The sequence below is a fragment of the Bufo bufo genome, chromosome 7, assembly GCF_905171765.1.
Source record: "Bufo bufo chromosome 7, aBufBuf1.1, whole genome shotgun sequence".
Taxonomy (NCBI): Eukaryota; Metazoa; Chordata; class Amphibia; order Anura; family Bufonidae; genus Bufo; species Bufo bufo.
Genome location: NC_053395.1, coordinates 7,294,910 through 7,311,434, shown reverse-complemented (window position 1 = coordinate 7,311,434; position 16,525 = coordinate 7,294,910). Strand labels below are relative to the sequence as shown.

The 16,525-nt window shown below is 51.5% G+C and overlaps 1 protein-coding gene across 1 annotated transcript; it reads left to right on the top strand.

The window, feature by feature from the left end:
• Positions 1–215: 215 nt before the first annotated feature.
• On the top strand, positions 216–3,812 carry LOC121008052. The gene is made up of 2 exons (XM_040440330.1): positions 216–833; positions 2,970–3,812. The coding sequence occupies exons 1-2, from the start codon at positions 242–244 to the stop codon at positions 3,485–3,487; spliced, it is 1,110 nt and encodes a 369-aa protein (XP_040296264.1). The 5' UTR covers positions 216–241; the 3' UTR covers positions 3,488–3,812.
• The last annotated feature ends 12,713 nt before the right edge of the window (positions 3,813–16,525 follow it).

Below are 16,525 nucleotides of genomic sequence, written 5' to 3'. Positions count from 1 at the left end.
CCCCACTCTGGCACTGAGTGCCCAGGCATCCCAGGTCCCTGCAGCGCAGCATACAGCTGCGCTCACCTGTGTTAATGAGCGGGGTAGCGATGTTTCCAGAGAGCTGGCCGGAGTGCAGTCAGTGCTTCCGGCAGCGTGGTCTGTGGCTCCGCCCCCCTCCAGTCCTCAGCAGTTTCCCGCTCCCTGGCAGGCAAGCTCCTCTCTCCGCAGCTCCCTGCTGCAGACTGTCACCCCTGGGATTATGGGCAATAGAAATTCTAATGTGTCATCTGCAGATGAGCCCAGGGATGCCCCCTCTACCGAGGTACAGGCTCCTGGGAGTGCCAACAGTTGCACTAATGCCCCTGCCAGCCCACCCCTCCAACCCCCCAATCCCACTCAGGCCACCCTGCCTGACTTTATTGTAGCCAATCCCACCACTTCCTCATCGCTTATGGCACATTTAGGTCCCCCTACTGGGGTCCCTGCCGCTATTGCGCATATGGGGGAACGTCCCAATTCCAGACGGCGCTCATCTTCAAACTCACCTGATGTATCCGTCCGCCGTTACCGGCGCAGGTCGGCAGCTTGTCATCAACGTTGTTCCCGTCATCGGTCACGGTCTGCGCGGCGGTCCCACAGAAGTGCCCGCTCCAGATCGTCTCGCTGGCGGTCACCTTCATCAACGGAGGTCAGCTCCTGCAGCGATACCGCTGGCAGGTCTCATTCACAACGCAGAAGGGGTGCCCATTCATCCGCTGCACGGGCTTCTCGCGGGGCCAGCCGGGCCAGCGCGGTGCAGGATCCGAATCCTCCAATCGCCCCAGTGGAATCTCCAGGTCCTTCTACTACCGGTGAGTTGAATTTTACGGGGGCTTGGGGGGCCTCTTTGGGTCCCCAGTTGGTCCCGGTACTTAAATCTTTATTGTCGCACTTGGACGGGAGTAATGCTGCTGCAGGTAAGCCCCCTCCTGCTGCCCCGCCTAGGGCAGGTGATCATAAAGAATCGCTGTTTTGCGGCCTGTCTCCTTTGGGGGCGCACTTGGACATGGACACTAAGGAGAAAATTTGGTCTAACCAATACATAGACATCTGGTCATTAGTTACTGTAGACCAGCATACGATAGATAAAGAGCGGCTCCCAAATTCAGACAGGTTTACCGATCGCCGGCCCAAAGTGGCGCGCACCATGGGTAACTGGCTACAGGCCTTCTCGGTCTTAGGTCATGTTATGGCACAGAGGCACCCAGAGCTCTGCGGTGAATTATTTCTGTATTTGGAATCTGTTTATAGCGCCTATAAGTCCCACGGCGGTTCTGCCTGGTGGCGCTACGACGAGGAGTTCCGTAGGCGTTTGGCACTGCAGCCGGATATCGGTTGGGGTGTCAAATCCACAGACCTCTGGTTGCGACTGATGCTGTCACAAAAATCTGTGCCCTTTCAGTCAGCGGCCCCCGGCCTCACTTCCAGTGGTCAGGGGCCGGTGTCAATCCGCAGGCCAGGATCCTGCTGGCTGTATAACGAAGGCCACTGCAGGTTCTTCGCCCTATGTAAATTCAAACATGAGTGTTCCATCTGTGGGGGATCCCATTCGGCCATTCGATGCCCTAGACAGCAGCCGGCCAGATCCAATGCTTCCTCTACCGCAAAAGAGCCCAGTGAGCGTAGCAGAGATGTCCCCATGGTTAGAGCTCTACCCCAATAAAAGGGCTTCCGTCCCCTCCTTTTGATAATATCCGGGTTTCTCCATTGGGCCTGGTACCGAAGCGGGAGCCAGGTAGTTTTAGACTTATCCATCACTTGTCCTTCCCCAAAGGCGAGTCTGTTAATGACGGTATTTCTAAGGAGGACGCTACAGTCTCTTATGTTTCCTTTGACAGGGCTGTCTCTTTACTGAGAGCGGCAGGCCGGGGTGCCTTATTGTCAAAGTCAGACATTGAGTCCGCCTTCCGCCTTCTCCCGGTGCACCCGGATTGTTACCATCTGCTAGTCTGCATGGTTGATAATTGCTACTATTATGACACCCGGTTGCCCATGGGATGCGCAATGTCTTGTTACTTCTTTGAATTGTTCAGTTCGTTCTTGGAATGGGTCGTCAGGTTTGAGACGGGGTCTAGTTCAATAATTCATTATTTAGATGACTTCTTGTTCATAGCCCTCAGGTGATTCCCCCAAGTGTAAGTTCCTGTTAGACACTGTCTGTTTCCTAATGTCCAGATTCGGGGTCCCCCTGTCTCCTGATAAAACGGTAGGCCCGTCCACCAACATTGTGTTCTTAGGCATTGAAATTGATTCACTAGCTATGGTTTTCCGGCTCCCTTGTGATAAGCTTGCCAAGCTGTTAGCACTTATTGAAGGTTTTTGCTCTGTTAAATCTGTCACGCTCAAGCAGTTGCAGTCCCTACTGGGTCTCCTTGTTTTTGCGTGCCGTGTCATGCCGATGGGCAGAGTCTTTTCCAGGCGTTTGTCCTTGGCGACTCGGGGCATCACTAACCCGCGGCACCATGTACGCTTAACGCGCAAACTTAAACAGGACCTTCAGGTGTGGCGCAGTTTTCTGTTTTCTTATAACGGCCATACGTGCTGGCAGCTCTCGGAAATTTCCAGCCACGACCTGTCTCTGTTTACTGACGCGGCGGGTTCTGCCGGTTTTGGCCATCCTAGGTACCCAATGGTGCGCATCCCCTTGGCCTCAAGAGTGGCGCGCAGCGGGCCTTTGTTCCAATATTACTTTGTTGGAATTTTTTCCCATTATTGTGGCCATTGAATTATGGGGTCCCTCGCTACAAAATAGGCGGGTATGTTTTTGGACGGATAATATGTCTGTTGTTCATTGCATTAACCGGTTGTCTTCCTCATCCCCCCCTGTTTTGGCGATGTTGCGCCACCTGGTGTTGAGATGTTTGCAGGATAATATTTATTTTCGTGCCTCTCATGTTCCAGGTACCCTTAACAGTTCTGCTGATGCGCTTTCTCTCTTCCATTGGCAGGAGTTCCGGACCCTAGTGCCAGCAGCTTCACCGGACGGATCCATAGGCCCGGCCCATCTCTGGGACATCCCGCTGAACGATTGATGCCTCTCATTAGAGCCTCAGTGGCTCCTAGGACCTGGACGGGTTATGGTAAGGCCTGGGCTGGCTGGGTAGCGCTAGCAGGGACTCATCCGGTCCATTCCTCAGTGTCGGATCGGCTGCGCATAACCATCGACTTTATTTTGCAGGCAAGGGAAGCAGGCGTTTCGGCGGCGGTTATCCAACGCCGCTTAGCCGGGGTTAGCTTTTATTTTAGGTTATTGGGTTGCCTGGCGTTTTTCGGGGCTTTTCGGATAAGCGAGCTCCTCCCCCCGACCAAGTTCCGGCCAGGTGGTGTTTTGCAAGATGATGTCCTTATTACGGATTCCTTGGTGCGCATTCGCCTCCGCCGGTCAAAAACAGACATTTTTGGCCGGGGTTCTAGTGTGTCGTTATATCGCATCCCCGGCCCGGCTTGCCCAGTCTCGGCAACCTAGATCAGAGAGCTGAAACAAGACCCGGCGGTCGGAGCTTGGGTTTCCGGAATGTGGAAGTCATTTGGCGTGGCATCCGTGGCCTTCGCTGGTCGCAGGTTTTGCCGGAATCGGTTCACCTCAGCACATTGGCACGCCCCCCTGTGATCCTTGCGATCCATGCTGGGGGTAATGACCTCTGCTTGCTTATAGTAGCGGAGCTCATTACCCTCATTAGAGCAGATTTAGAAAGAATTCCAACTTTCTTTCCTGAAGTCATTATTGTGTGGTCAGAGATGATTGTCTAGAGCTATAGCTCAGTGGTAAGACACTTGCTTTGCATGCAGTGTTCATGGGTTCAAAACTCCTTCCAGGCTATTAATACAATTTATCCCACAAAAAAAAAAAAAAAAAACAACCACCGTTTGATGCGGCCCGATGGTGTGCACCTTAATGATATCGGTTTAGATATTTTCCTCCCTGCCTACAGGATGGTGTTGAGCAAGCCTTGTTTTTGTTGGGTGGGGGTCGGAGCGCCGTGTAGAGTTACACGGGCTCCTCCGTGGAGGTCGGAGGATGACAAAAGTTACAGCGGAGGGGAAGGCGGACTTGCGCACCAATGTTTGGTGTGGCATAGCGCTTCTCGCACTCCGGGGACCGGCTTTGGGCCGGGCAGTTATTGTTGGGTTATTCTTAAAGGATTGAGCTAAAATAAGAATAAAGCTGTGACCGACCTTTCACCCACAAAAACTTGGCTGTTTGTGTCGTTTTTCCAGGCAGAGAGACAGGAGTTTGTGTGAGGTGTGTCAGTTGTCTGCAGTCTACCAGCGCCACAGTGTATAACGCAGGCGCGCCGGACTGCAGACACTGCTGGCAGTTTGGGAGTTAATTCCCACTGTCGTCCTGCTGTAGGAACATAGCTGGTAAGTGCTCGCTCCCCCCCTCCCTTGGGGGGGCAGGGTAATAGGTGAAGTCACCACCCCTTAGAGTTAATAAAAAGGAGGGTCATCCCTGTGTCCTGCCTCTCAGTTTCCGGCACCTCTGGAAGGAAGCTTCCCACCCTCCCTCCCTTTGGTTATTGTTACGATGTTTTTGTATTGTCTTTTCAGTTCTGATTCAAGTCACAGCTGGAGGTCGGAGGATGACAAAAGTTACAGCGGAGGGGAAGGCGGACTTGCGCACCAATGTTTGGTGTGGCATAGCGCTTCTCGCACTCCGGGGACCGGCTTTGGGCCGGGCAGTTATTGTTGGGTTATTCTTAAAGGATTGAGCTAAAATAAGAATAAAGCTGTGACCGACCTTTCACCCACAAAAACTTGGCTGTTTGTGTCGTTTTTCCAGGCAGAGAGACAGGAGTTTGTGTGAGGTGTGTCAGTTGTCTGCAGTCTTTGGTCAAGATCGGTCCAGTCGTTTGGTCGCGCATAAAGAACAGACAGACAGACAGACTAAAAACTCATTTTTATATACACTGCTCAAAAAAATAAAGGGAACACTTAAACAACACAATGTAACTCCAAGTCAATCACACTTCTGTGAAATCAAACTGTCCACTTAGGAAGCAACACTGAGTGACAATCAATTTCACATGCTGTTGTGCAAATGGGATAGACAACAGGTGGAATTTATAGGCAATTAGCAAGACACCCCCAATAAAGGAGTGGTTCTGCAGGTGGTGAGCACAGACCACTTCTCAGTTCCTATGCTTCCTGGCTGATGTTTTGGTCACTTTTGAATGCTGGCGGTGCTTTCACTCTAGTGGTAGCATGAGACGGAGTCTACAACCCACACAAGTGGCTCAGGTAGTGCAACTGATCCAGGATGGCACATCAATGCGAGCTGTGGCAAGAAGGTTTGCTGTGTCTGTCAGCGTAGTGTCCAGAGCATGGAGGCGCTACCAGGAGACAGGCCAGTACATCAGGAGACGTGGAGGAGGCCGTATGAGGGCAAAAACCCAGCAGCAGGACCGCTACCTCCGCCTTTGTGCAAGGAGGAAGAGGAGGAGCACTGCCACAGCCCTGCAAAATCACCTCCAGCAGGCCACAAATGTGCATGTGTCTGCTCAAATGGTCAGAAACAGACTCCATGAGAGTGATATGAGGGCCCGACGTCCACAGGTGGGGGTTGTGCTTACAGCCCAACACCGTGCAGGACGTTTGGCATTTGCCAGAGAACACCAAGATTGGCAAATTCGCCACTGGCGCCCTGTGCTCTTCACAGATGAAAGCAGGTTCACACTGAGCACATGTGACAGACGTGACAGAGTCTTGAGACGCCGTGGAGAACATTCTGCTGCCTGCAACATCCTCCAGCATGACCGGTTTGGCATTGGGTCAGTAATGGCATGGGGTGGCATTTCTTTGGAGGGCCGCACAGCCCTCCATGTGCTCGCCAGAGGTAGCCTGACTGCCATTAGGTACCGAGATGAGATCCTCAGACCCCTTGTGAGACCATATGCTGGTGCGGTTGGCCCTGGGTTCCTCCTAATGCAAGACAATGCTAGACCTCATGTGGCTGGAGTGTGTCAGCAGTTCCTGCAAGACGAAGGCATTGATGCTATGGACTGGCCCGCCCGTTCCCCAGACCTGAATCCAATTGAGCACATCTGGAACATCACGTCTCGCTCTATCCACCAACGTCACGTTGCACCACAGACTGTCCAGGAGTTGGCAGATGCTTTAGTCCAGGTCTGGGAGGAGATCCCTCTGGAGACCGTCCGCCACCTCATCAGGAGCATGCACAGGCGTTGTAGGGAGGTCATACAGGCACGTGGAGGCCACACACACTACTGAGCCTCATTTTGACTTGTTTTAAGGACATTACATCAAAGTTGGATCAGCCTGTAGTGTGTTTTTCCACTTTAATTTTGAGTGTGACTCCAAATCCAGACCTCCATGGGTTGAAAAATTTGATTTCCATTTTTCTTTTGTGTGTGATTTTGTTGTCAGCACATTCAACTATGTAAAGAACAAAGTATTTCAGAAGAATATTTAATTAATTCAGATCTAGGATGTGTTATTTTTGTGTTCCCTTTATTTTTTTGAGCAGTGTATATATAAAACAGATTATATGTGTATATTTATATATATATATATATATATATATATATATATAAATATAGTGACAACTCGGGGGGTCACTTAGCTCTCCAGGATCGCCGTCTTCTCTACTTAGGCTACTTTCACACTAGCGTTGTTTAAATCCGGCATTCAATTCCGACACCGGAACTGCCCGCCGGATCCGGAAAAACGTGTGAAAACGGATTACATTTGAATCCTGATCAGGATTTTGATCACAATGAAAAAATGCATTGGAAAAAACGGATCCGCCATTTATGGACTTTAACTTTTTTTTCACATTTTTCGGGTTTAACATGCAAAAGCCGGATCCGGTTTGACTGAACACACAGCGCCGGATCCGGCGTTAATGCAAGTCAATGGGAAAAAGACTGGATCCGGCGTTCAGTCAAAGTGTTCAGGATTTTTGGCCGGAATTAAAAATACAACATGCTACGGTTTTCTGAAAAGCCTGATCAGTCTAAAAGACTGAACTGAAGACATCCTGATGCATCCTGAACGGATTGCTCTCCATTCAGAATGCATTAGGATAAAACTGATCAGTTCTTTTCCGGATTTGAGCCCTTAGGACGGAACTCAGCGCCGGAAAAGAAAAACGCTAGTGTGAAAGTACCCTTAGACGGTTGGCACACCTCAAGAGGCCACTCCAACACTGCAGATTTGGGTGTAAACGTGCCACGGCCAGCTTTCTTATCACTTTTACAGCAGACCAAAAGCATAAAGCATAAACAAAAATCCACAGCCGCCTGGCCACTGACTAAACAGAAGTTCTCCCTCTCTATCGGGATCTAGGTGTACCACCCAGCTCCCCAAAACACAACATGGTACTTACCCCACACAGGGTTAGATGGTCCCGGCTCCCACAGGCCTTGGCGCAGCCTGTTCCTTCCCCAGACAGGGAGCCCTGATTGAGGAGCTCAGCCCACATTTACCTGAGCTCCTCAGCTGGCTGCTAATTACCTTCATTACCAGCCTGGCTGCTGCAGACAGTGGGAAAAACCTATTCTCCCAGCCATTCCCTGTTCTCACCCAGGCTCCTCTGGGTGAGATACACCATTTAAATGGCCTTCATATGGCCCTCTGGCAGCTCCACTGCCACAATATATATATATATATATATATATATATGTTCATTTCTAACACCAAACTTGTTGCTAGAAGGCATTTGCCCCCAATAAGGGATCATTTTTGTAGTTTTTAATTTTAAAAAGAATAAAAAATCAGACAGGTATAGGTCTCATGCACACGGAAGTTTTTTTTTGCGGTCCGCAAAACGGATTTCCGTTGTTCCATGATCGTTTTTTCATCCGTGGGTCTTCCTTGATTTTGGAGGATCCACGGACATGAAAAAAAAGTCGTTTTGGTGTCCGCCTGGCCGTGCGGCGCCAAACGGATCTGTCCTGACTTACAATGCTAGTCAATGGGGACGGATCCGTTTGACGTTGACACAATATGGTGCAATTGCAACGGGTCCGTCCCCATTGACTTTCAATGTAAAGTCAGGAGTCCCTATTATGCCATCGGATCGGAGTTTTCTCCAATCCGATGGTATATTTTAACTTGAAGCGTCTCCATCACCATGGGAACGCCTCTATGTTAGAATATACCATCGGATTTGAGTTAGATCGTGAAACTCAGATCCGACAGTATATTCTAACAGAGGCGTTCCCATGGTGATGGAGACCCTTCAGGTTAGAATATACTAAAAGAACTGTGTACATGACTGCCCCCTGCTGCCTGGCAGGTGCTGCCAGGCAGCAGGGGGCTGACCCACCCATCCCTCCCCCCCCTTGTATTTAACTCATTGGTGGCCGGCCCCCCCTCCCTCCTTTGTATTTAACACATTGGTGGCCAGTGCGACCGGCCCCCCCTCCCTCCATCCCTTGTATTTAACACATTGGTGGCCAGTGCGGCCGGTCCCCCCCCTCCCCCCTAATTAAAATGACCGACCACTAGAGTTGAGCGAACACCTGGATGTTCGGGTTCGACGAGTTCGGCCGAACTTTGGAAAAATGTTCGGGTTCGGGATCCGAACTCGACCCGAACTTCATCCCGAACCCGAACCCCATAGAAGTCAATGGGGACCCGAACTTTTGGGCACTAAAAAGGCTGTAAAACACACCCGGAAAGGGCTAGAGGGCTGCAAAAGGCAGCAAAATGTAGTTAAATCCCCTGCAAACAAATGTAGATAGGGAAATGATGAGTTAACATAAAATAAATAAAAATTAAACAATATTAATTGGAGTGAGGTCCCATAGCACAGAATCAGGCTTCAAGTCACCCACCAATGGAGAAGGTCACTTACTATTATTTTGACCACAGCACCCAGACAAAGGAGAGAGGTCCCACAGCAGAGAACCAGGCATCATATCACCCACCACAGGAGTAGGCCACCATTTAGTTACTTTGACCCCTACACCCAGACGGAGGAGAGAGGTTACACAGCAGAGAATCAGGCATTTAGATCACCCACCACAGGAGTAGGCCACCATTGAATCAGACCCCGGCAACCATGTCAGATGGCACAAGCATAAGCTTTATATCAATCAGCACAGGAGAAGGCGACTTTGACAGACTTTGACCCCTACACCCGGACGGAGGAGAGAGGTTTCAAAGCAGAGAATCAGGCATTTAGATCACCCACCACAGGAGTAGGCCCCAATTTAATGGGACCCCGGCAACCATGTCAGATGGCACAACCATCAGCTTCATATCAATCAGCACAGGAGAAGGCGACTTTGAAAGACTTTGACCCCTACACCCAGACGGAGGAGAGAGGTTTCACAGCAGAGAATCAGGCATTTAGATCACCCACCACAGGAGTAGGCCCCCATTGAATCAGACCCTGGCAACCATGTCAGATGGCACAACCATCAGCTTTATATCAATCAGCACAGGAGAAGGCGACTTTGAAAGACTTTGACCCCTACACCCAGATGGAGGAGAGAGGTTTCACAGCAGAGAATCAGGCATCATATCAACCACCACAGGAGAAGCCACCATTAAGTTACTTTGACCCCTGCACCCAGGAAGAGGAGAGAGGCCCCACAGCACATATTCTGGCATCATATCAGCCACCACAGGAGAAGCCACCATTGAGTTACTTTGACCCCCGCACCCAGGAAGAGGAGAGAGGCACCACAGCACATATTCTGGCATCATATCAGCCACCACAGGAGAAGCCACCATTGAGTTACTTTGACCCCCGCACCCAGGAAGAGGAGAGAGGCACCACAGCACATATTCAGGCATCATATCACACACCACAGGAGAAGGCCTCTTTCAGTGATTTAGGCCTTTGGACCCAGACAGAGGAGAGAGGCACCACAGCACATATTCTGGCATCATATCAGCCACCACAGGAGAAGCCACCATTGAGTTACTTTGACCCCTGCACCCAGGAAGAGGAGAGAGGCCCCACAGCACATATTCTGGCATCATATCAGCCACCACAGGAGAAGCCACCATTGAGTTACTTTGACCCCTGCACCCAGGAAGAGGAGAGAGGCCCCACAGCACATATTCTGGCATCATATCAGCCACCACAGGAGAAGCCACCATTTAGTTACTTTGACCCCTGCACCCAGGAAGAGGAGAGAGGCACCACAGCACATATTCTGGCATCATATCAGCCACCACAGGAGAAGCCACCATTGAGTTACTTTGACCCCTGCACCCAGGAAGAGGAGAGAGGCCCCACAGCACATATTCTGGCATCATATCAGCCACCACAGGAGAAGCCACCATTTAGTTACTTTGACCCCTTCACCCAAACAGAGGAGAGAGGTTCCACATCAGAGAATCAGGCATCATATCAACCACCACAGGAGTAGGCCCCAATTTAATGGGACCCCGGCAACCATGTCAGATGGCACAACCATCAGCTTCATATCAATCAGCACAGGAGAAGGCGACTTTGAAAGACTTTGACCCCTACACCCAGACGGAGGAGAGAGGTTTCACAGCAGAGAATCAGGCATTTAGATCACCCACCACAGGAGTAGGCCCCCATTGAATCAGACCCTGGCAACCATGTCAGATGGCACAACCATCAGCTTTATATCAATCAGCACAGGAGAAGGCGACTTTGAAAGACTTTGACCCCTACACCCAGATGGAGGAGAGAGGTTTCACAGCAGAGAATCAGGCATCATATCAACCACCACAGGAGAAGCCACCATTGAGTTACTTTGACCCCTGCACCCAGGAAGAGGAGAGAGGCACCACAGCACATATTCTGGCATCATATCAGCCACCATAGGAGAAGCCACCATTGAGTTACTTTGACCCCCGCACCCAGGAAGAGGAGAGAGGCACCACAGCACATATTCTGGCATCATATCAGCCACCACAGGAGAAGCAACCATTGAGTTACTTTGACCCCTGCACCCAGGAAGAGGAGAGAGGCCCCACAGCACATATTCTGGCATCATATCAGCCACCACAGGAGAAGCCACCATTTAGTTACTTTGACCCCTTCACCCAAACAGAGGAGAGAGGTTCCACATCAGAGAATCAGGCATCATATCAACCACCACAGGAGTAGGCCCCAATTTAATGGGACCCCGGCAACCATGTCAGATGGCACAACCATCAGCTTCATATCAATCAGCACAGGAGAAGGCGACTTTGAAAGACTTTGACCCCTACACCCAGACGGAGGAGAGAGGTTTCACAGCAGAGAATCAGGCATTTAGATCACCCACCACAGGAGTAGGCCCCCATTGAATCAGACCCTGGCAACCATGTCAGATGGCACAACCATCAGCTTTATATCAATCAGCACAGGAGAAGGCGACTTTGAAAGACTTTGACCCCTACACCCAAACAGAGGAGAGAGGTTCCACATCAGAGAATCAGGCATCATATCAACCACCACAGGAGTAGGCCACAATTTAGTTTATTTGACCCCTGCACCCAGGAAGAGGAGAGAGGCCCCACAGCACATATTCTGGCATCATATCACACACCACAGGAGAAGGCCTCTTTCAGTGATTTAGGCCTTTGGACCCAGACAGAGGAGAGAGGTCAGAGATTAGCTTCATATCCCCCAGCACAGCAGAAGACCGCTTTATTTGACTTAGGCCTCAGCACCCAGACAGAAGACAGAGGTAGCATGGCAGAGGTTATGGCTTCATGTCACCCGTTAGTTTAACCGGCCACTTTCATCTGGTTAGGCCCCGGCGCCCAGACAGAGAAGAGTTTCATTCAACTGTGGGTTTCATAAAATTTGTATCAAATAAAGAAGTGGCCCGTAGCACAACAAGACATGTTTTAGGCAGTTAATAAGGACTACTCTGCACAAGGGAGGGACAGGTCCTGTGGGATCCATGCCTGGTTCATCTTTATGAAGGTCAGCTTGTCCACGTTGGCTGTGGACAGGCGGCTGCGCTTGTCAGTAATGACGCCCCCTGCCGTGCTGAATACGCGTTCAGATAAAACGCTGGCCGCCGGGCAGGAAAGCACCTCCAAGGCATAACATGCTAACTCTGGCCACGTGGACAATTTCGAAACCCAGTAGTTGAATGGGGCCGAACCATCCGTCAGGATGTGGAGGGGTGTGCAGACATACTGTTCAACCATGTTAGTGAAATGCTGCCTCCTGCTAACACGTTCCGTATCAGGTGTCGGTGCAGATAGCTGTGGCGTGGAGACAAAACTTTTCCACATTTCTGCCATGCTAACCCTGCCCTCAGATGAGCTGGCCGTGACACAGCTGCGTTGGCGACCTCTTGCCACTCCTCTGCCTTCACCTTCCACCTGTTCCCCTGTGACATGTGGGAATGCTCTCAAGAGCGCCTCTATCAGCGTGCGCTTGTACTCGCGCATCTTACGGTCGCGCTCCAGTTCAGGAATTAAAGTGGGCACATTGTCTTTATACCGGGGATCCAGCAGGGTGGCCACCCAGTAGTCTGCACACGTTAAAACGTGGGCAACTCTGCTGTCGTTGCGCAGGCATTGGAGCATATATTCGCTCATGTGGGCCAGGCTACCCATGGGTAAGGACAAGCTGTCCTCTGTGGGAGGCGTATCGTCATCGTCCACCGTATCCCCCCAGCCACGCACCAGTGATGGGCCTGGGCTGCCACCCCGCTGTGAACTTGCGTCATCCTCGTCCCCCTCCACCTCCTCCTCCTCATCCTCCTCGTCCTCCAGTACAGTGCCTAGGCTGGCGACTTGTGAACCTGTCCTCTGCTGCTTAAACAAACCTCCCTCTGAGCCACTTCGAACAGACTGGCCCGAAAGTGTTAGAAACGAGCCCTCATCCTCCTCCTCCTCCTCCACCTGGGCCACCTCCTCTAACATCATTGCCCTAAGTGTTTTCTCAAGGAGACATAGAAGTGGTATTGTAACGCTGATAACAGTGTCATCGCCACTGGCCATGTTGGTGGAGTACTGGAAACAGCGCAGCAGGGCACACAGGTCTCGCATGGAGGCCCAATCATTGGTGGTGAAGTGGTGCTGTTCGGCAGTACGACTGACGCGAGCGTGCTGCAGCTGAAACTCCACTATGGCCTGCTGCTGCTCGCACAGTCTCTCCAGCATGTGCAAGGTGGAGTTCCACCGGGTGGGCACGTCGCATATGAGGCGGTGAGCGGGAAGGCCGAAGTTCCGCTGTAGCGCAGACAGGCGAGCAGCGGCAGGATGTGAACGGCGGAAGCGCGCACAGACGGCCCGCACTTTATGCAGCAGCTCTGACATGTTGGGGTAGTGGTGAATGAACCTCTGCACCACCAAGTTCAGAACATGCGCCAGGCAAGGGATGTGCGTCAAACCGGCTAGTCCCAGAGCTGCCACGAGATTTCGCCCATTATCGCATACCACCAGGCCTGGCTTGAGGCCCACCGGCAGAAACCACTCGTCGGTCTGTTGTTCAATACCCCGCCACAACTCCTGTGCGGTGTGGGGCCTGTCCCCCAAACATATGAGTTTCAGAATGGCCTGCTGACGTTTACCCCGGGCTGTGCTGAAGTTGGTGGTGAAGGTGTGTGGCTGACCGGATGAGCTGGTGGAAGCAGTGGAGGAGGAAGCCGAGTAGGAGGAGGAGGCTACAGGAGGCAGAGAATGATGCCCTGCGATCCTAGGGGGCGGAAGGACGTGCGCCAAGGAACTGTCCGCCGGGGGCCCAGCCGCCACTACATTCATCCAGTGTGCAGTTAGTGAGATATAGCGTCCCTGGCCGTGCTTACTGGTCCACGTATCTGTGGTTAGGTGGACCTTGCCACAAATGGCGTTGCGCAGTGCACACTTGATTTTATCGGACACTTGCATGTGCAGGGAAGGCACGGCTGTCTTGGAGAAGTAGTGGCGGCTGGGAACCACATACTGCGGGACAGCCATGGCCATCAGCTGTTTGAAGCTGTCTGTGTCCACCAGCCGGAATGACAGCATTTCAAAGGCCAGCAGTTTAGAAATGCTGGCGTTCAGGCCAAGGGCTCGAGGGTGACTCGGGGGGAATTTGCGCTTCCTCTCTAAGGTTTGAGATATTGAGAGCTGAACGCTGCTGTGTGATATAGTGGAGACGCTAGTTGACGGTGGCGGTGGTGGTGGTGTCGGTGGCACATCCTCTGTTTGCTGCTCGGCAGGTGGCAACATTTCTCTCGAGGCGGAAGCCGAGGCAGCAGCGGTAGAGGGAGCAGGGGGAGCCTCAGCGAGTGCCTGGTTTTTAAGGTGTGTACCCCACTGCAGTTCATGCTTTGCATGTAGATGCCTGGTCATGCAGGTTGTGCTGAGGTTCAGAACGTTAATGCCTCGCCTCAGGCTCTGATGGCAGAGCGTGCAAGTCACTCGGGTCTTGTCGGTAGGACATTGTTTAAAGAAGTGCCATGCCAGGGAACTCTTTGAAGCTGCCTTTGTGGGGCTGGGTCCCTGTTGGCGATGTCCAGTAGCAGGCGAACTCTGGGGGCGGCGGCTCGTCTGCTTTGGCCCCCTGCTCCCTCTTTGGCTTCGCTGTTGTCTCGGTCTCACCACTACCTCTTCCTCTGAACTGTGAAAGTCATCGCCACGACCTTCAGTCCATGTGGGGTCTAAGACCTCATCGTCCTCTGCATCGTCTTCCACCCAGTCTCCCTCCCTGACCTCCTCCTGTTCAGTCTGCACACTGCAAAAAGACGCGGCAGTGGGCACCTGTGTTTCGTCATCATCAGAGAGTCGGTGACTCTGCTGTGGTGGTATTTCCATGTCCTCTTCATCTGGAGACATAAGTGGTTGTGCGTCAGTGCATGGTATGTCTTCCTCCACTGGGGAAGGGCTAGGTGGACGCCCCTGGGAAACCCTGGAAGCAGAGTCTTCAAACAGAAGAACAGACTGCTGCATAACTTGTGGCTCAGACCGTTTCCCTGATATGCTTGGGGGTGATGTGACAGACTGATGGGCTTGGTTTTCAGGTGCCACCTGTGCGCTTTCCGCAGAAGACTGGGTGGAAGACCATGTGGTGAACGTGCTGGAAGCACTGTCGGCCACCCAATCGATTAATGCCTGTACCTGCTCAGGCCTTACCATCCTAAGAGCGGCATTGGGCCCCACGAGATATTGCGGTACATTCTGCCGGCTAGTTGAGGGAGTTCGTTCCCTACTGTGTGCGCCTGGGGCCGAACGGCCACGTCCTCTACCAGCAACAGAGGCTCCACGGACACCACCACGACCGCGTCCTCGTCCCTTAATAGTATTTTTCTTCATTGTTGCGATTCAACTCGCACCACAATGAAATATATTATTTTTTATAAGCAAAATCCCCTCACTGGAATACTTTCAGTCTTTTGACTGTATGGATTACAGATGGAATGACTGTTATATGTGAGTACCGCTTTCTTTGACAGATTCTAGTATGGGTACATATATGTTTTCCCAACCCCAGCACATTAGTTTGCTAATTCCAGATGTATGAAACGCAGGCCTAACTGTATCTAGTATATTGAACGCCAGGTAAACTAACTTGGCCTTTTTTAAATAAAAAAAATTCCCTCACTGGAATACTTTCAGTCTTTTGACTGTATGGATTACAGGTGGACTGGTATTAGTAGGGGTGACACAAGCACACCCAAGTCCCTGATGTAGGATTTCTATGGCACAGACCACTATTACAAGTGATTAATGGACGTTGGGAGAGATTGTGCTGCAGCACTAGTCCCAAGATGGCCGCCGCCTATCAGCCCAGTAACATGTGCCACAAAATGGTCTGCACAACCTTTAAAAAAAATAGCCTTGGACTGTGCTGCTAAATCGCTATTGGTCTGAATCCCAGGTGTAGATGTCTGACTTGTTTGGAGCTTTGGAATGCACACTGTGGCAGCTTCTGCTGCAGCACTACAAGTCGCAAAATGGCGGCCGGCGGTCAGCCCAGGTACATGTGGATGGAAAAATCACTCTGGCCACTCTAAAAATAGCCAATCCCTATCAAAAAAGCAGCTCAGCTGCAGTTGTTCAGATGAATCACAGGTGGAGGAGAGAAATTTGCTTCCAGTTATTCAATTATCCCTGCCTATTCTCGCCCTAGCATCAGCTGCGTCTATCCCTGTTCTATTCACATCGGGAGTGAGCACGTCCCGACGTGCGCACAAGCTTATAAAGAGGCTGAGTCACATGCTGCACTTGGCCAATCACAGCCTTGCCAATAGTAGGCATGGCTGCGATGGCATCTTAGGGCAAGTAGTATGATGCATGTTGATTGGCTGCTTTGCAGCCTTTCAAAATGCGCCAAAATACATGCCGAACGACGAACCCGAACCCGAACTTTTACGAAAAAGTTCGGGTTCGGGTCCGTGTCACGAACACCCCAAAATTCGGTACGGACCCGAACTATGCTCGAACTGTTCGCTCAACACTACCGACCACCCATCTTTGGTGGCAGTGGAGAGTTCCGATCGGAGTGCCAGTTTAATCGCTGGGACTCCAATCGGTAACCATGGCAACCAGGATGCTACTGCAGTCCTGGCTGCCATGGGCACTTAGCAATTTTAGAAGCATTATACTTACCTGTCTGTGACCA

What these genes read in the sequence shown, in the direction of transcription:
- LOC121008052 (XM_040440330.1), top strand. Translation starts at nt 242, where the DNA reads ATGGGCAATAGAAATTCTAATGTGTCATCTGCAGATGAGCCCAGGGAT. An exon ending in TCCAGGTCCTTCTACTACCG is followed by an intron (nt 834 to 2,969) that starts GTGAGTTGAATT and finishes TTCCATTGGCAG; the next exon opens with GAGTTCCGGACCCTAGTGCC.